General features: G+C 44.3%; 1 protein-coding gene across 4 annotated transcripts in view; it reads left to right on the top strand.

Moving 5' to 3' along the window:
- The window catches only part of B3GALNT2 (beta-1,3-N-acetylgalactosaminyltransferase 2), a 73624-nt gene that overhangs the window by 49187 nt on the left and 3822 nt on the right, over positions 1-20615 (top strand). For 3 of the 4 annotated variants that reach the window (XM_017347726.3, XM_002717323.5, XM_051820731.2), the window contains 5 exons: positions 4123-4201; positions 12915-13098; positions 16280-16405; positions 17197-17356; positions 17898-17954. In XM_017347726.3, the coding sequence (XP_017203215.1) occupies positions 4123-4201; positions 12915-13098; positions 16280-16405; positions 17197-17356; positions 17898-17954 (606 nt within the window). The remainder of the gene's footprint in view (positions 1-4122; positions 4202-12914; positions 13099-16279; positions 16406-17196; positions 17357-17897; positions 17955-20615) is intronic. The other variant, XM_051820730.2, reaches the window with a different exon arrangement.

The raw sequence follows: 20615 nt of genomic DNA, 5'->3' as shown, positions 1-20615 counted from the left end.
CAAAAAGTGCAACCAAGTTTTCAACAAACGAAACGGTGTGAGGTATTATAAAAACAGTAAACAACCTTCTATGGAAGGAGCTACAGAGTTGGGATCTTTGTTGTTCACCTGTAGTAGTTTCCTCCACCTTCAGTTCCAAGTGATTGTTTCTCAATGTTCAGTTACAGATTTTTAATTATGCAGACAATTCTGCTAAAAAGATCTGTTTACAAAAGAATAGCCAAGCAGGTGGCTGTTCATCTGAATGTGTAGAAGAAATCCTGTAAAAAAGCTGAACTGTAACCGACAGTTTGATCCATTTCATGGCAGCTAGAGAACAGCTCTGAGAGATGTGCCCACTGGTGTGTGATGTGCAGAGGCACAGAGCGAGGACACGGGGTACTTCATGAGGTGAAGAGAGGTGGCGGTCTGACAACTGGAGCACCTCTTAGCCTAAGAGGCAGAAAGGAGTGTTGTTGGCTGTGCCACGAGAGTCTCTAGACCCTCTAAACCACATCAGTAGTCACAGGGCTCCATCTGAACCATTTGGGACAGACTGTTGGTTTACAAAAGCTTTCCTCCACATGCTCACTTAATTTTATTTATTTATTTTTATTTTTATTTTTTTTGACAGAGTTAGAGAGAGACAGAGAGAAAGGTCTTCCTTTTCCGTTGGTTCACCCCCAAATGGCCGCTACGGCCAGCACACTGTGCCGATCCGAAGCCAGGAGCCAGGTGCTTCTCCTGGTCTCCCATGGGGTGCAGGGCCCAAGCACTTGGGCCATCTTCCACTGCACTCCCGGGCCACAGCAGAGAGCTGGCCTGGAAGAGGAGCAACCGGGACAGAATCTGGCGCCCCAACCAGGACTAGAACCCGGTGTGCCGGCGCCGCAGACAGAGGATTAGCCAAGTGAACCCTGGCGCTGGCCATCACTTTTTTTTTTCTTTTTTTTTTTTATTTATTTAATGAATATAAGTTTCCAAAGTACGAATAATGGATTACAATGGCTTCCCCCCCATACCGTCCCTCCCACCCACAACCCTCCCCTTTCCCACTCCCTCTCCCCTTCCATTCACATCAAGATTCATTTTCGATTATCTTAATATACAGAAGATCAGCTTAGTATACATTAAGTAAGGATTTCAACAGTTTGCTCCCACACAGAAACATAAAGTGAAAAATAATAGATGATTTTTTTTTAATGATGATGAAATCAGATCAGACCTATTGTCATGTTTAATCCCAGTGAGAGTCAAGTTGGGAGTTGATAGTTTCTTTTTTTTTTTTTTTTTTTTTTTTTTTTTTTTTTACAGAGGATCAGTTTAGTATGCATTAAGTAAAGATTTCAACAGTTTGCACCCCCATAGAAACACAAAGTGAAATATATTGTTTGAGTACTCGTTATAGCATTAAATCTCAATGCACAGCACATTAAGGACAGAGATCCTACATGAGGAGTAAGTGCACAGTGACTCCTGTTGTTGACTTTACCAATTGACACTCCTGTCTATGGCATCAGTAATCTCCCTATGCTCCAGTCATGAGTTTCCAAGGCTATGGAAGCCCTCTGAGTTCTCCGATTCTTATCTTGTTTAGACAAGGTCATAGTCAAAGTGGAGGTTCTCTCCTCCCTTCAGAGAAAGGTACCTCCTTCTTTGAAGACCTGTTCATTCCACTGAGATCTCACTCACAGAGATCTTTTGCCAGAGTGTCTTGGCTTTCCATGCCTGAAATACTCTCATGGGCTTTTCAGCCAGATCCGAATGCCTTTAGGGCTTATTCTGAGGCCAGAGTGCTATTTAGGACATCTGCCATTCTATGAGTCTGCTGAGTATCTCACTTCCCATGTTGGATCACTCTCCCCTTTATTTATTCTATCAGTTAGTGTTAGCAGGTACTAGACTTGCTTATGTGCTCCCTTTGACTCTTAGTCCTTTCATTATGATCAATTGTGAACTGAAATTGATCACTTGGACTAGTGAGATGGCATTGGTACATGCCACCTTGATGGGATTAAATTGGAGTACCCTGGTATGTTTCTAACTCTACCACATCAAGTTGCTAGAGAACATTGGAGAAACCCTTCAAGATATTGGCACAGGCAAAGAGTTTCTGGAAAAGACCCGGGAGGCACAGGCAGTCAAAGCCAAAATCAACTATTGGGATTGCATCAAATTGAGAAGTTTCTGTACTGCAAAAGAAACAGTCAGGAGAGTGAAGAGACAACCGACAGAATGGGAAAAAATATTTGCAAACTATGCAACAGATAAAGGGTTAATAACCAGAATCTACAAGGAGATCAAGAAACTCCACAAAAACAAAACCAACAACCCAATTAGGAGATGGGCCAAGGACCTCAATAGACATTTTTCAAAAGAGGAAATCCAAATGGCCAACAGGCACATGAAAAAATGTTCAAGGTCATTAGCAATCAGGGAAATGCAAATCAAAACCACTTTGAGGTTCCACCTCACCCCGGTTAGAATGGCTCACATTCAGAAATCCACCAACAACAGATGCTGGCGAGGATGTGGGGAAAAAGGGACACTAACCCACTGTTGGTGGGAATGCAAGCTGGTCAAGCCACTATGGAAGTCAGTCTGGAGATCCCTCAGAAACCTGAAGATAACCCTACCATTCGACCCAGCCATCCCACTCCTTGGAATTTACCCAAAGGAATTTAAATTGGCAAACAAAAAAGCGGTCTGCAGCCTAATGTTTATTGCAGTTCAATTCACAATAGCTAAGACCTGGAACCAACCTAAATGCCCATCAACGGTAGACTGGATAAAGAAATTATGGGATATGTACTCTTTAGAATACTATACCGCAGTAAGAAACAACGAAATCCAGTCATTTGCAACAAAATGGAGGAATCTGGAACACATCATGCTGAGTGAAATAAGCCAGTCCCAAAGGGACAAATACCATATGTTCTCCCTGATTGGTGACAACTGACTGAACACCAAAAAGGAAACCTGTTGAAGTGGAATGGACACTATGGGAAACGGTGACTTGATCAGCATAGCCCTGACTGTTAATGAACAACTTAATACATTATCCCTCTTAGTAGTTTTTTTGTCTGTTCTACTTAATATGACTGGTTTAATTCTGTAATTAATACACAGTTATTCTTAAGTGTTGAAATTTAACTGAAATGTGATCCCTGTTAAACACAAGAGTAGGAATAAGAGAGGGAAGAGATGTATAATTTGGGACATGCTCAAGCTGGCCATCACTTTTAAAATACGCCAGGGCCAGGCCGGCGCCGCGGCTGCAGCGCGCCAGCTGCGGCGGCCATTGGAGGGTGAACCAACGGCAAAGGAAGACGTTTCTCTCTGTCTCTCTTTCTCACTGTCCACTATGCCTGTCCAAAAAAAAAAAAAAAAATACGCCAGGGCCAGCGTCTAGTGCGGTAGGTTAATCCTCCACCCGTGGTGCCGGCATCTCATATGGTTACTGGTTCTAGCCAGCGTCTAGTGCGGTAGGTTAATCCTCCACCCGTGGTGCCGGCATCTCATATGGTTACTGGTTCTAGTCCCAGCTGCTCCTCTTCCAATCCAGCTCTCTGCTATGTCCTGGGAAAGCAGTGGAGGGCTCCTGGCTTTGAATTGGCTCAGATCCAGCTGTTGTGGCCATTTGGGGAGTGAACCAGTGGATGGAAGACCTTCTTCTTTGTCTCTTGCTCTCATTGTCTGTAACTCTACCTCTCAAACAAATAAATCTTTAAAAAATATATATGCCAAAGTGAGTTTGAACTCATGAGGATTTTCATTCTCTAACAACTTCAAGGTGGTAATAATTTGTTTTATTGTAGTAATTTCTATTAAGTTGTGGGGTTGGGATATAAAGTAAGTTGGTTTTCATACTGTTACGATAGCAAGTACAGAAACATATGCAGTTGGACTTCTGAACACTATGCACCTCTAATAATACCTGATCTTTAATATTGTATTAGATAACCAAAATAGTAGACTGTTGTATGCCAGCCTGTTTTAAATGTCTGGTACGCCAGCATATCTGAGATGGATTTATCTGCTGCAGTGGAGTCATAGTATGGCCTTTGTCAAGCCACCTTGAAAATGTAATGGATTTACTTTCAGTGATGAGACATTAAACACTCCTGTTCTCATTCCTTTCAGGCAGGGGAGGGTGCACTGCCTCGTGAATTCATGGAAGGTGTGGAGGGAGTTGCAGGTGGTTTTATTTATACCATCCAGGGTAAGTTGGCTGGTTGAAAAGCATACTGGATCTCAGTCTTACTCTACTTGTCCTTTGACATAAAAGGTGATTTTTTTTTTGTCATTTTAAACTCAGCTTTATTGAAATAAAATTCTCACACTTTAAATGTTCAGTGGTTTGTAGTATATTCATAAAGTTCTCATAAAACTTTGCAACCATTCCCACTAATTTAAGGACTTTGTCACCACCCCAGAGAGAAGCCCCATACATACCTATCGTCACTTCTTTCCTTCCAGCCCCTGACAACTACTCATGTGGTGTTTGCTTGTTTTGATCATTTCCTGTACATGGAGCCCTACAGTATGTGGTCTTTATGTGAGTTCTTTGGCTTAGCGTAATGTTTTCAAAGTTCATGTCATACGTGTACCAGTGCTTCGTCACTCTTCCATTGCGTACGTGTCCTCACTGCATTTTATCTGTTCACTAGCTGATGGGCATTGGATTACTTCTGTTTTGTGCAGTTATGAATAATTCTTCAGTGAACTTTCATAATCAAGTTTTGTGTGATTGCGTGTTTTTATTTCTCCTAGATAAGTAGGAGTGAAAGTGCTGGGTCAGATGGTAATTCTTTGTTTAATCACGTTAGGCACTGACAGGGTTCTCCAAAGCAGCTGCCCCATTTTTGTGTTTCCACAATCAGTCCAAGAGAGTTCCAGCTTCTCCACATCTTCGTCGACGGTTAACTGTGTTTTTAATATACCCATCCTGGTGGGTGTGAGATGGTATCATGGTTTTGACTTATATTTCCATAATAACTAACGATGTTAAGCATTTTTTCTTGTGTTTACTGGACCTTTGTATCTCCATTAGATAAACATACATTCAGATCCTTTGCTTATTTTAAAAACTGGATTATTTAGTTTCTTATTTTTGATTGTAAGAACTTTATGTTCTAGCTATAAATCCATTATCAGATATATGATTTTCAAATACTTTTATTTTGCTCTAGGGTTGTCTTCTTACTTTCTTGATAGTGTTGCTTAACACATAAAAATTGTAAACTTTGATAAACTCCAAATTTGTCACTTAGGTTTTTGGAGTCATATCTCAGAAACTCTGTCTAATCAGAGGTCACAAAGATGTATGCTTTTTTTCTTCTGAGAGCTTGATAGAGTAGCAAGCACTTCCATGTAGGCTTTGATCTGTATTAAGTTAATTTTTATAGATGGCATGAAGTAGAGGTTTAGCTTTATTCTTTTGCATGTGGATATCCAGCTGTCTTGGCACCACTGGTTGAAAATCAGTGGCTGTGAGAATGTAAATTAGTACAGCCATTATGACAAACAATACAGAATTTCCTCAAGAAACTAGAAATGGAACTACCATGTGATCTAGCAGTCCCATTTTTGATTATTTGAATGATTCGAAATCATTCTGTTAAAGAGATCCCTGCACTCCCATGTTCATTGCAGAACTGTTCATAATAGCCCAGATATGGAATAGCCCAGTGTTTATCAGCAGATGAATTGGTAATATAGGCTGTGTGGGTGTGTGTTATGTAATATTATTCCAGTCTTAAAAAGGTAATTCTGGGGCTGGTGTTGTGGTATAGTGGGTAACGCCACTGCCTGCGATGACAGCACCTTATATGGATGCCAGTTCACACGCCAGCTGTTCCACTTCTGATCCTCCTCCCTGCTAATGGCCTGGGAAGAGTAGCAGAAAATGGCCTAAGTGTTTGGGCTTCTGCCACCCACATGGGAGACCCAGATGAGGCTCCTGGCTTCAGCCTGGCTCAGCCATGGCTGTTGTGCCCATCTGGGGATTGAACCAGCAGATGGAAGATAGCTCTCTCTCTCTGTCTTCCCCTCTCTGTAACTCTTTCAAATAAATAAATCTTTCAAAAAAGGTAATTTCATCATGGCAACAGCATGAATGGGATTGGACAACATTATGTTAAGGGAAATAAGCCAAACACAAAAAGACAAATACCACGTTCTCTCACTTACATGTGGCATTTAAAACAGTTGAACTCACAGAAGCAGAGTAGAATAGTAGCTACTAGAGATTGGAGTGGGGGCAAGGGGAGCAGTTAGATTGGAATGTGAAGATCGGAATAAAGAGGTGCAAAGCTTCAGTAGGATAGGAGGAATATGTTTGTTTAGTTATGTTGATTTATTTGGAAGGGGCAGTGACAGAGATCTCCTAACCATTGGTTCATTCAGCAAATGCCTGCTACACCTAGGACCAGGTCAGGCTGGAGCCAGGATCCTGGAACTCCATCCAGGTCTCCCACTTGGGTGGCAGGGACCCAGGTACTCTAGCTGTCACTTACTGCCTCCCAAGGTATCCATTAGCTAGAAGCTGGATTAGAAGGAGAGCCAAGACTCAGTCCCAAGCATTCTGATATGGGATGCAGGCATCCTAAGCCATGGCCTAACCCATTGCACTACAACACCCGCCCCTGTTTTTGTTTTTTCCGAGATTGATTTCCTTAGCACGGTGAAGATAGCTTATAATTGTATACTAGGGCTGGTATTATAGCACAGCAGGCTATCCCATTGCTTGCAATGCCAGGATCCCATGCTGGAGTGCCAGTTGAAGCCCCAGCACCTCTACTCCTGATCTTGCTTACTGCTAACATGCCTGAGAGGGCAGTGGATAATGGTCTAAGTGCTTGGGCCCCTGCCACATATATGGGAGACCAGGATGTCCTGGCTCCTGGCTTTAGCCTGGCACAGCCCCTGCTGTTGCAGGCATTTGGAGAATGAACAGGTGATTGGAAGATCCCTCTCCCCCTCCTTTTCCCTGTCCTTCACCCAATTCCACGTAAATAAATGAATACATATTTTTTAAAAATTAAGAACTGTACATTTAAAAATCACTGAGTAAATTTCAACTGTGCTTAACAAAAAGGATTAAACATTTGAGTGGCTGGCTCCAGTTAATGTTCTAGCTGTTCCTCTTCCTATCCAGCTCCCTGCTAATGTACCTGGGAAAGCAGTCAAAGATGGCCCAAGTACTTGGGCTCCTGTACCCATGTGGGAGACCCAGAGGAAGCTCCTGGCCCAGCCCTGGCCATTGCAGCCATTTGTGGAATGAACCAGCAGATGGAAGATTGATCTCTAACTCTGCCATTCAATAAATTTTTAAATCTTTAAATAAATCTTTTAAAAAAGTAAGCATTTGAGATGATAACCATGTCAGTTTGATGTACTCATTCAACATTGTATACAAAATCATGTCAAAATATACAAAATCGTAATATCACTTTGTACTCCAAAAAGACATATAATTTATACACACTTTTAAAGACTTTTACATTTTTATTTTATTTTTTAAAGATTTATTTATTTATTTGAAAGAGTTACACAGAGAGGGAGAGGCAGAGAGAGAGGGGTCTTCCGCCCACAACAGCTGGAGCTGCGCCAATCCGAAGCCAGGAGCTTCCTCCAGGTCTCTCATGCGGGTGCAGGAGCCCAAGGACTTGGGCCATCTTCTTCTGCTTTCCCAGGCCACAGCAGAGAGCTAGATCGGAAGTGGAGCAGCTGGTACCCACATAGGATGCCGGCACTGTAGGCGGCGGCCCCACCCACCATGCTACAGCACTGACCTTAACTTTTACATTTTAAAAAGACAATCAGGGAATGTAAAATGGAAGGAATTAGTTCAGTTCAATTCCATTGATCTGTGTGTCAATCCTTAGGCCATTACTACAGTATCTTACTTAGTTTTCCAGTAAGATTTGAAATCAGGAATTATAAGTCCTTTGATTTGTTCTTTTTACAAGCTTGCTTTGACTTTTCTGGGTCTGTTGCACTTCTATATGAAGTTTAGGATGAGTTTGTCAATTTTTGTGAAACAAAACGAGCTGGGGTTTTGAAAAGAATTACATTCAATCTGTAGATCCGTCTTTGGAGTATTGCCACGTTAACAGTCTTAAGTGGGGCCGGCCTTGTGCTGCAGAGGATCAAGCTGCTGCTTGCAGCACTGACATTCCATATGAGTGCTGGTTTGAGTCCCTGCTGCTCTACTTCCCATCCAGATCCCTGCTAATGCGCCTGGGAAAGCAACAGAAGATGACCCAAGGACTTGGGCCCCAGTCACTCATGTGGGGGACTCTGATGGAGTTCCAGGCTCCTGGCTTCAACGATTATGCCCATTTGGAGAGTGAACCAGCAGAAGGAAGATATTTCTCTATACCTGCCTACCTACCTATCTCTCCATCTATCTCTCCATCTACTTCTCCCCCTCCCTCTCTCCCTCTAATAAATCTTTAAAAAAAAGTATAAAGTGAAGGGGCCGACATTTGTGGTATAGCTGCCTACTGCACCGGCATTCCATATGGATGCTGGTTCATGTCCCAGCTGCTCCACTAATTTTTTTTTTTAAGATTTATTTATTTATTTGAAAGAATTGCAGAGAGAGGTCTTCCATCTGCTGGTTCATTCACCAGTTGGCCGCAACTGCCAGAGCTGCTCCGATCAGGAGACAGGAACCAGGGGCTTCTTCTGGGTCTCCCATGCAGGTGCAGGGGCCCAAGGACTTGGGCCATCTTCTGCTTTCCCAAGCCATTAACAGAGAGCTGGATCAGAAGTGGAGCAGCTAAGACTTGAACCAGTGCCCATGTGGGATGCCAGCACTACAGGCAGTGGCTTTACTCGCTATGCCACAGAGCCTTCCCTCCACTTCTGATCCAGCTCCCTACTAATGTGCCAGTGGAAGATGGCCCAAGTCCTTGGGCCCTGCATCCACAGGGGAGAACCGGAAGAAGCTCTAGGCTCCTGGCTCTTGGTTCCTGGCTTTGGCCTGGCACAGGTAAACCAATGGATGGAAGACCTTTCCATCATTTTCACTCTCTCTGTCTCTGTAATTCTGCCTTTAAAATAAACAAAATTTTTTAAAAATCAGTTTATCTTTTTATTCTGTTTTACACAAACTTCTTTTCCAAAATTTGCTTATTTGAAAAGCAGAAATAGAGAGCACCTGGGATTCAAACTGGTACCTATATGGGATGCCAGCACTGCAGGCAGAGGCTTAACCTTCTATGCCACAGCACTGGCCACAACAAAATAAATCTTTTAAAAATAAATAAATAAATAAATAAATAAATAAAAACAAGGGGCTGGCATTGTGGCACAGTGGGTTAATCCTCCACCTGCGGCACCGGCATCCATATGGATGCCCCTTTTCCGATCCAGCTCTCGCTAGGAAAGCAGTAGAAAATGGCCCAAGTTCTTGGGCCCCTGCACCTGCGTGGGAGACCCAGAGGAAGCTCCTGGCTTCAGATCGGTACAGTTGCGGTCATTGCAGCCATTTGGGGAGTGAACCAGTGGAAGGAAGACCTTTCTCTCTGTCTCTCCCTCTCACTGTGACTCTACCTCTCAAATAAATAAAATCTCTTAAAAACACAAAGAAAACCCTCCTGCTCCATTTAGATTAAATAATAATTTAATTAATATAATATAATTATATAATTAAATTATATATAAACATATAAATATATAATTATATAATATAATTAATAATTAAATAATTTTACTTTCAGAAGTATTAAATATCTGATCCATTAATATGGGATATTGTTCCATTTATTTATGTCTTAATTAAGTTTATCTCAGTGATGTTTGGTGATTAGCTTTTTTTTTTTTCTTTATTTGAAAGGTAGTGTTAGGAAGGAAGGGAGAGATAGAGGGCTTCTATTCGTTGGTTCACTCCCCAAATGGCTGCAACAATTTGAGCTGGGCCAGGCAGGGGCCCAAGCACTTGGGCCATCCTCCACTGCTTTCCCAGGCCATCAGCAGGGAGCTGGGTCAGAAGTGGAGCAGCCAGGTCTCAAACATGCGCCCATAAGGGATGCTGGCCACTGCAGTTGGCAGCTTAACCCACTATGCCACAGTGCTGGCCCTGATTTGTTAATTCTTTTTGGTGCTGATGTAATTGGAATTATTCTTTAAATTCCTGTTCTAGATTGTTCACTGTTACATAGAAATGCAATTGATTTATATATATTGATTTTGTATGCTGCAACCTTGCTTAACTCATCTGTTAGTTAATAGTTTCATAGGTATCTTAGGATTTTCCATCTACACAATCATGTCATCTATAAGTAGATAGGTGTTTTGTTTTGTTTTTTAGATTTATTTATTTATTTGAAAGTCAGAGTTAGAGAAATCTTCCATCCACTAGTTCACTCCCCAAATGGCCACAACGGCCTAGGCTGAGCCAGGGTGAAGCCAGGAGCTTCTTGGGGGTCTTCCACTTGGGTGTAGAGGCCCTGTGACTCGGGCCATCTTCCCCTGCTTTCCCAGGCACATTAGTAGAGCAGCTGTGACATGAAGTAGGACCCATATCAGATGCTGGCATCCCAGGCGGCAGCTTTACCCAGTGCGCCACAAAGAAGGCCCCGAGTAGAGATAGTTTGTTGCTGCTTCCCAATCTGGATGCCTTTACTTTCTTTTTCATATGAATTGTCCTAGCGGTAACATACAGTACAGTGGGGAGAGTGGACATTCTCATTTCTTGTATACTTTTGTTTTTCAGATATATTCAGTATAAAAAAAAGAATAGTGTAAAAGGCTTATATTTAATTTCTTTTCTCATCCTATTATGAGCTTTTTCAGTTACTGCAATTTTGTAACATTTTCCTTTCAATGTTAAATTATTTATATGCATCCTTTAAAGAGGGGATGTTAACAATGGAATGTAGAGTCATAAGGGAGGAGATATGGTTTACACCTGTGTTTCTCAGAGTGTAGGCTCTGGCTGTCCCTCGCAGAGATGGCCTGAGCCTCGCCCCAGACCTACTGGGACTCTGGGCTTGGGGCCCAGGAACCTGTATTTTAGTAAGCATTCCTAGGGACCACTGATTCAGCTCAGCTAGCTCTGTACGGGTGATGACGCTGCAGCCCAGGGGTGTCACTGGGGATGCTTGCAGTGTGTCCTGTGTCTCAACGTGGTGGTAGAGTGGAAACCACGTATCCCATAGGTCCTCAGGCCCCCACCCTGTTTGCAGTGAGGAGGAGTGGAGTCCCACACTGCTGCTTCCTGTCCCTTCTCCATGTGTCAGCAACTCTTTTTTTTTTTTTTTTTTTTTTTTTTTTAAAGAAGTCTTCAGGCCGGCGCCGCGGCTCACTAGGCTAATCCTCCGCCTTGCGGTGCCGGCACACTGGGTTCTGTCCTGGTTGCCTCTCTTCCAGGCCAGCTCTCTGCTGTGGCCCGGGAGTGCAGTGGAGGATGACCCAAGTGCTTGGGCCCTGCACCCGCATGGGAGACCAGGGGAAGCACCTGGCTTCTGCCTTCGGATCAGCGCGGTGCGCCGGCTGCAGCACGCCAGCCGTGGCGGCCATTGGAGGGTGAACCAACGGCAAAAGGAAGACCTTTCTTTCTGTCTCTCTCTCTCACTATCCAGTCTGCCTGTCAAAAAAAAAAAAAAAAAGTTTTCAGATCACCTTAATTTCTAACTGCTGAATTCTGTTAGGTGAGTGTATTACAATGTCTCTTAATGAGTGAGACGCTGAGAAAATTCTGACCTACCCTGCCCTAGTGAACGAATTGCTGCCTTAAATTCCCAGGCTCTGGCCGTGGTTCCTGCACCCACATTGTAAATTATTTATGAGATGGCAAATAAAATGCCTTTAGTCACATTAGTAATCATTTTTATTATGACACGACATAAATGCCAGAAATAGGAGTGGGTGTTTTGTTAAAATGCCACTTGGAACGCCTGCATCCCATCTCAGGTTCAAGTCCTGGCTCCACCCCTCCTCCAGCTTCCTGCTGACGTACACCCTGAGAGGCAGTGGGGGTGGCTCAGGTACTTGGGTTCCTGCCACCCATGTGGGACACCTGGATTGAGTTCCCAGCTGCTGGCTTTGGCTTGATCAATCCCTGGACTGTAGAGGACATCTGGGAAGTGAACCAGTGGATGAGATCCCCTCCCTACCTTCACCCCCAATAAATAAGTAAATTGTAATAAGTAAATTTCCCTTGAAGAAAAAGAAATAGTACTATAAGAAACATCACAGTACCCATTGCTCAGAATTAACACGTTTATGTTTTATTATATTTACTTCCAGTTTTCTTTTTTTAGAATAAAACACTACAGGAACAGTTCCAACCCCTCCCTTCCTGCCTCTGTTCTCTCTCCCCCTCAGAGGGGCTGTCACTGCCCTGAAATTCACATGTATGCTTCCTGTTGTTCCTATTCCAGGACACATTTACGCGTCTTAAATAGCATATAATCCTGAGTATTTTACAGTTGATATCTGGTATCATAGCATATATATCATTTAGCAATTTTCATTCTACATTTTTCAGTACCATTCCTTTGAATATGCACAATCAGGTTAATTTTTTACTGTTGTTTTCTATTAGAATATGCCACAAATGTTGCTGTTTTTCTGTCAGCATTGAGGTTTGTTTCACATACACTCCCATTTTCCCCCTGTTACAAAGAATACTGCATTGAATATCCTTGTGACCACGCACAGCAGTATCTCTGGGGATAAGATCTACCAGTAGGTTTACCAGAGCAATCTTTAGTCTGGGTGTTGCCAGATTGCTCTCCAAAGTTTGTGTGTCCATTTACTCTCCCTCTAGCAATAGTAGGTAGTCCCCACTTCCCTCCTTAAAGTTTCTAGCAAGTGTATTTTTCTTGGGAAAAGAGTTTTAGTGTATGTACATCATATAAATTCTGGTCTTAAGTTTGCAATCCAAGCACGTTTCTGTAACTCTCAACTTTTCCTTTTAGAAGGGGACGCGCTCCTACGCAGCCTTCATTCCCGCCCTCGGAGACTTACTGATCACATAAGAGATCTCCACGAGGAAGATGCCTTACTGAAGGAGGAGAGCAGCATCTATGATGATATTGTTTTTGTGGATGTGGTCGACACTTACCGAAATGTTCCCGCAAAATTATTGAACTTCTATAGCTGGTAGGTTATAAAACTTTTGGGTGTAACTGTATTTTATTGTTGTTATGGTATAGAAACATCAAACCAAAAAATACAAATAAAGAAACCTAAGATGGCTGAATATCTGGGATGTGACCTGTTGTATCTCAGCTCCTTTTGAAAAATGCCAAAAATGCTGTCCGTCCCTTGCGTACTTTGATGAGCAGATCTGTGGCGTGAACGGCATGAGCCAATCAAAATCAAGCCAAAGACTGATGTGCTGAGAGTCATTTCTGTATGCCTTGGTTGTGAAGCTAGCATTAGATGAGAATCCATGAGTTTGGAAATGATCCCTTTCAGTTATATTCATACCCAGTCTCCTAAATTCCCCCATTACAAGCACTCATGCCCAGGTTACTAATTTGAATTCTGTTCCAGTGTAAGTTACTTTCTACTTCCATTCTCTAGTCTACCCATTTAAAAACTACTAGCCTTGATTCCAGAACTCTTATACAAGAGCACTTGGAGAAGTCTGTGGAAAATAAAAGATTATTTTGGTGCCAAAAAAATTGAAATCCATGCATACAGAGGTCTTCACAAAGTTCATAGAAAGGAGGCTGGTGCTGTGGCATAGTGGGTAAAGCTACCGTCTGTGCGCCAGCATCCCGTATGTGCGCTTGTTCATTTCCTGGCTGCTCCACTTCTGATCCAGCTCCCTGCTAATGGCCTGGGAAAGGCAGTGGAAGATGGCACAAGTGCTTGGGCCCCTGCCACCCACATGGGAGACCCGGATGACGCTCCTGGCTTTAGCCTGGCTCAGTGTTGGTTGTTGCAGCCACCTGGAGAGTGAACCAGTACATGGAAGACCTCTCTGTAACTCTTTCAAATAAATAAATAAATGTTTAAAAAAAGAAAAAGTACGTGGAAAGTATGTATTATGAAAACACTGTGCATGGATTTTAAAAAAATTTTAGGGTGAAAATCTCTCAATTCTATTTTCAACAAACTTTTTCAAATACCCTCATATAGATGGCTCAGTAAAATTCAGCAGCCCTTAGAATCTATCACACTTCTAACTCCCTAGACCCTTCATTGTTTCTTGGATCTTAGTAATCCCCACCTTTATAATATGATGATAGCAACAATAATATATAATAATAGCTCTCTGTCTAGGGTATTCCAGTCTTTGTCCTTTCTTTCTTAAAACTGTGTCTTATTTATGGACTGCTGGTGTGGGTGTGGCCAAGACCTCTTTTTGTTCTTCTCTATTGCCCTAGGCAGAGTGGGAAGTTATTAAATACCTTATGGCTATGGTTCCTGGACCCATGAGGGGTAGGTAGTCTAATAAGTTTATTAATATAATTTTGGAGTCAAGAGGAAAGGCGAAAATGAGGGCTGGAAATTTGGGGTTATCTAGAACAGGACTGTATCTAGAACAGACAGCTATTAACACACACACACACTTGTAACTCACAGCCACCCAGGGGAGTCCCAGTTGTAAGTGAGGCTGCAGTGGGGGAGTGAGGGATGGAAATGGAGGTCTGGGAGCTGGGGAATCAGGCCTGTGCGCTTCTAGGCTTTTCTGCAGGGGATGCTTCCCAGTTCTGGAAGTTCCACTGAGTGCAGAGAGCACCTTCAGTGTTTTCTCTTCCACGCCTCCTCCAGCTGTGAGCTCTGAGCCTGTCCCCTCATCTCCACTATCCTGTCTATTTCATGCCGTCGCCTCTGCACCTGGTTTTCTGTAGTAGCCTTGCAGTGGGAATGTGCTGCTTCCCGTAGCGCGGGCCACCTGTCTCTGTCCACACTGAGAGTGGTATCATTCCTTTATTCATCCAAGTCTGACTTGTATGTCCTTTGTCACAAAATTGTATTTCTAATTAGCAAGTAAATATTATAAATGCCTTTTGCTGTTAATAAGAAATAAACTTAAGAAACAGGTCTATGCTATTTGGAGTGGATGCACTGTTAAATTTTCCATTCTTTGACCGAATACAGCTTTCTCTGGATTTCTTCCATGGAGAATTCTGTTATGAGACTGGGTCGTGAGCAAGACTCTGCATTTTTAAACAGTGCTGCATAGGGATTGTTGAGATGACATGAGTGAGTCCATTTTGTCTTTCGTTGCCAGTGTATGCTTTCTGGTGTTTGGATAAATGAAACTGCCCTCCTGTGCTGTCCAGACGGTCCTCTACGTAATAGATTGTTACAGAACAAGGAAGCTCCACCGCTTGGTGCACACATACCGAGCGGCAACACTGGCCTTTTGAGAAAGAAAGGCTTCCTTTTTGTGACCAGCCAGCAAGGAGTCACCCCCTGCCTCCAAATCTGCGTCCATGCAGGCGGGTCTGGGGTGAATTACATGGGGTTAGGAGAGAAGTCAGCGGTGGACACACTGGAGTTCAGTGTCTGGTTGGTCGGCCCTGCGGCAGGACTGTGGGGAGGTGGGTGTGAGGAAGCGTCCGCCCCGCGGGTGTTAGTGCCTGTCGGCTCTTCTTTTTCTGCTTGGTCTCCAGTTTTTGGTTTTGGAGTGGGCCTCGTGGGGTGAGGTTCACTTTGGTTCCAGGTGTCATCGGTAAATCTCAGTGCGGTTTTGTACGTGTGCTGCTCAGCTAGCCAGCCTGCGTGACTGAAACTAGTTTAGGCTAGCTTAGTGATAAGGTCTGTAAAGCCAACTTAAGAAATAGGGACTTTGTAACTCAACTTTGGTGACTAGCACCAAGCCTGTTTCATAATTGCTGGAAATTAATCCCAAGGGAAAAATAGGATTCCGTGTTGCGGTTGTTTTTTAAACCATAACATAGCTTGAATACAACATATCTGGAAGACTGTGGAAGCATCCTGTACAAGAGTGCTCTCTGTGAGAGGCCCAGAGATAGCACCTGTCCCATTGTCCTGGGCCTTTGTCACTGGGAGCACGTGGGGCAATGTTCAAAAACACATCTGGCAGCCTGAGCTGAATGATGCCTAAGAAGCACTTGTGTGCACATTTGTTCTACTTTATGTTTCATTGTGTTGTTTTTCCTTTACCTTTTAAAACCAGCTTGGTACTTGCGAACACCAAGTGAGGGCGAGAGCAGCAGTGTGCGGTTAGTGCTTTGAGGACAGAGACGCTGAGAGCATCCAGGAAGTACGGGCAGCTTTGAGTGGAAATGTTAGTGATGCCCCCTGAGGTGGTGTCTCTCCATGTGGTCACGATGACTTCACGTCCCTTTTTTGTCAACAGGACTGTGGGAACAACCAGCTTTGATTTGTTGCTGAAGACAGATGATGACTGTTACATAGACTTAGAGGCTGTATTTAATAGAATCACCCAAAAGAATCTGGATGGGCCGAATTTTTGGTGGGGAAAGTAAGTTAAATGTTACTACCTATTGGCATTCATGTACCTGAGTAAGTGTAATTAATTTAGAATGAAATATGCAAGTTATTTTTCCACAAGGAAAAAGTGGTTGAGATATGAAGTGTCCTATGTTAGAATACATTTGTGGCCGGCGCCGTGGCTCAATAGGCTAATCCTCCACCTAGCGGTGCCGGCACGCCAGGTTCTAGTCCCGGTCGGGGTGCCGGATTCTGTCCTGGTTGCCCCTCTTCCAGTCCAGCTCTCTGCTGTGGCCCGGGAGTGCAGTGGAGGATGGCCCAAGTGCTTGGGCCCTGCACTCCATGGGAGACCAGGAGAAGCACCTGGCTCCTGGCTTCGGATCAGTGCGGTGCGCCAGCCGCGGCGGCCATTGGAGAGTGAACCAATGGCAAAGGAAGACCTTTCTTTCTGTCTCTCTCTCTCTCTCACTGTCCACTCTGCTTGTTTAAAAAAAAAATACATTTGTGACACATTTCTGAAACCATTTTCTGTGCTTCCTCAGGAATACGGCATGGATTAGTGATTTTGTTTTTTCATTGCATTTTTGGGGTTTTTTTTTAGTACACATTTACATGGTGATCTGATGCTTCCTATTCAGCAACTCCACAGTTGCAACTTCGAGAGGTTTTAATATACTAATCTTTTATATGCAACTTCAGTGATCAGCGGTTGTTAGATTAAAAATAGGTAGTTTCTTGTTCGTCCCGCCTTTTACAAGCTTATTCCTTTGTATCAGTGATGAAAGAGACCAACACAAAGAGCCACATTATTCTGAATCTCAGTTTCAGATTGAATTGGGCCGTTGACCGAACCGGGAAGTGGCAGGAGTTGGAGTACCCCAGCCCTGCTTACCCTGCCTTTGCGTGTGGGTCGGGCTATGTGATCTCCAGGGCTATAGTTGGCTGGCTGGCGAGCAACGCGGGAAGATTAAAGACCTATCAGGTAACTGAACACTCGGACCTAAGCTTTGATTCAGCAAACAAAGTTTCCATCACACAAAGCACGGCCAGCAGTCCGGGGACACACCCCTCAGAGGTTGGAGCACCCCTGCCAGCCCACGGACTGTGGCTCTCATCTATCCCTGAGTGCTGCTTGAGCCTCCTTACTGCGTTTTCGGCCTGCTGTTCAGCAGTGTGGTCCCCTGGAGGAACAGGAGTGTTTCTGTTCCTGAGGAGGGAGACTAAAGGAGTGCTTCCTCTGCTGATTCGGGGCCTGAGGCCAGCGAGCAGCTCTGTGTGCATCCACTGTGTCTTTAATACTATTAATGCCTAAATTCTTCAGTTTAGGGAGCATGAGAAGAGTGGGCTGTCTATGCTGGCTGTATTCTCATGACCTTGTGCTGTGGTTCTCTCACACGAATGGCCGCAAGCTTTTACTTTGCACATACTTAGAAAATTTGTATATTGAGAGTGGGTATGGCATTGCCTTTACAAATGAAAAGGCATTTAACGTTTTACATTTAAACTTTATGGGACATGTGTAGGGTGAAGATGTAAGCATGGGCATTTGGATGGCTGCCATAGGACCCAGAAGATACCAGGTAAGCAACCCTGGGTGGGGGGGGGAGACTGGCCACAGCGTTAAGGGTTGAGGAAATGGGCGTGGGCATTCGGCACAGAGCTTAAGTAGCTGCTGAGGATGCCTGCATCCACATCGGAGTGCCTGGTTCGAGTCCTGGCTCCTTCACTTCCAACCCAGCTTCCTGCCAAATGCAGACCCTGGGAGGGAGCATAGCCTTGCCCCCCACATGGGAGACCTAGATGGAGTTCCTGGCTCCTGGCTTTAGCCTCGCCCAGACTTGGCTGTTGCAGGCATTTGGAAAGTGAACCAGTGGATAGAATTGAATTCTCTCTGCCCTTCAAATAAAATGAAAAAATTTTAAATGTGTTTTAAGTTAAGGAAAAGATATTTCTGTATAGTATGTATCTAACTCTGGGCAGAAAGAATGGAGAATCTTCCAGGAGACAAACACTGGTGCAATGACTAAGAAGCTGGTGAGGCCACTGGCTGTGTTCAGCACCCCGCCTGCAGCTCCTCAGGGGCCATGGTGATGGCTGAAATGGTTGGGTTTCTGCTACTCACATGGGAGACCTGGAATGTGTTCCTGACTCCCAGTTTCGGCCTGTTCTGGCCATTACAGGCATTTGGGGAGTGAATTAGCAGATAGGAGCACGCTGTGTGTCTCTCAAAGAAAACCTGGCATCATCATTATGCCCTACACTTAATCTACAGTAATTCACCTAGACTGTTTCTCGTGGTATTTTTAAAATGTATATTTATTTATTTATTTATATGGCAGAGAGAAAGAGGTCTTCTGTTTACTGGTTCATTCCCCACATCCCTGTAGTAGCTAGGAACGTCATCTGGGTCTCCCACATGGGTGGCAGGGACCCAAGAACTTGAGCCATCCCCTGCTGCCTCCCAGGGTATGTGTTAGCAGGAAACCGGATCTGACAGACAGCTGGGGCTCCAACTCAGGGACGCAGGATGTGGACATCCCAAGCTGTGTCTTAACCACTATGCTAAGTGCTCACCCCTCTTACGGCATTTTTTCTGAATCCAAGCCAAAAAGAAATGTTATAAATCGAAGTTCTACCTGTAAATGATAATTCAACTTCACAGATTTGATTGGAAGTTCTTCACAGCTTTAAAATGTAATGTAGAATCTACTGACTTGATTTCCTAGCTTTTGACCGTTACAAAGAAAACACTAGATAAAATATCATAGGATGGTTTAAATATAGGATTACTGAACCAGAAAAAGAGATAACATTTCAGAGACCCAAATGGAGAGTAGGCAGAAAGCAAACACAGAGCTGTCCTCTGCCTCAGATTTCTGTGACATTCTGGATTCTTGAAACTTGCACTTGGGTTGTAGAAGGTGCGGGGTCAGAAGGAACGCGCAGTGCCTGTGGGTGGGAACTCTTCACAGAACTGAGACCTCGGAGCAGCGCACTCCGTGTTCCAAGATGGACAAGGAACAGACCCAGCTGCTTCGGGGCAGCTTCGACTTTGCTGTTTCTTTGTCATACCTCTGGACATAATGATTTTCTCTGTGGTCATTTCTGATATCTGTGGTTTGGGCAAATCTGGTTCTATAGTCTTTCTTTAGACTATTGGTCATGGAGTGTTTCCTGATGTGTCAAGACTTTTTTTTAATCGTGACTTCTTGTCTTTGTAAATGGAAGCCAGTATTAAAAAAAAACTTGAAAGCGAGAGGAGAGCGGGCCAGTAAGCGAGCAGTTTCCACCTGCTGGTTCACACCGCAAATGGCTACAAGAGCTATGGCTGGGCCAGGCCGAAGCCAGGAGCCTGGAACTCCATCCACGTCTCCCCTGTGGATGGCAGGAGCCTAAATACTTGGGCTATCTGCTGCTGTTTTCCCAGGTGCACTAGCAAGGAATAGATGAGAAGTGGAGAAGGCAAGGGACTTGAACCAGAGTTCATATGTATGCTGGCGTCGCAGGCGGCAGCTTAACCTGCTATGTCACAACACCAGCTCCTAAAATGCATTTTTAAAATTTATTGATTTGAAAGGCAGACTTCAGAGAGAGGAGGAGAGACAGGGAGATCTTCCATCCAATGGTTCACTCCCCAAATGGCTGCAATGGCCAGGACTGGGCCAGCCTGAAGCCAGGAGCCCAGAGCTTCTTCCAGGTCTCCCACATAGGTGCAGGGGCCCAAGCACTTGCGCCCTCTTCCTCTGCTTTGCCAGGCACATTAGCAGGGAGCTGGACTGGAAATTGAGCAGTTGTATCTGGAATCAACATCCATATGGGATGCCAGCATTGCAGGAGGCGGCTTAACCTGCTATGCCACAGTGCTGGCCCCCTAAACTGCATTCTCATGGAGAAGACTGGTGTTTCTGCCACGTGCCCAAGGGCACCAGAATCTGAGTACTTCAGATTTCTCACTTGGTGCTTTGGGGTTACAGATGCTCATGGAGGAGGAGGCCTTTCTGTCCCTCTCAGGCAGAGGTGAGAGGCCAACCCCTTCGGTATAGAGTTCGGGGGTTTTCTTGGAGCCTGCTTTGGGGCTCAGCAGGTTAAGCCACCACCTGCAATGCCAGCTTCCCATGTGACCATTGGTTTGAGTCCCGGCTGTTCCACTTGTGATCCAGCTCCCTGCTAATATGCCTGGGAAGATAGAAGAAGATGGCCCAGATGCTTGGGTCCCTGCCACCCACATGGTAGACCCATGT

Source organism: Oryctolagus cuniculus, chromosome 13 (genome assembly GCF_964237555.1).
Source record: "Oryctolagus cuniculus chromosome 13, mOryCun1.1, whole genome shotgun sequence".
Taxonomy (NCBI): Eukaryota; Metazoa; Chordata; class Mammalia; order Lagomorpha; family Leporidae; genus Oryctolagus; species Oryctolagus cuniculus.
This window is presented reverse-complemented; position numbering and strand designations above follow the sequence as displayed.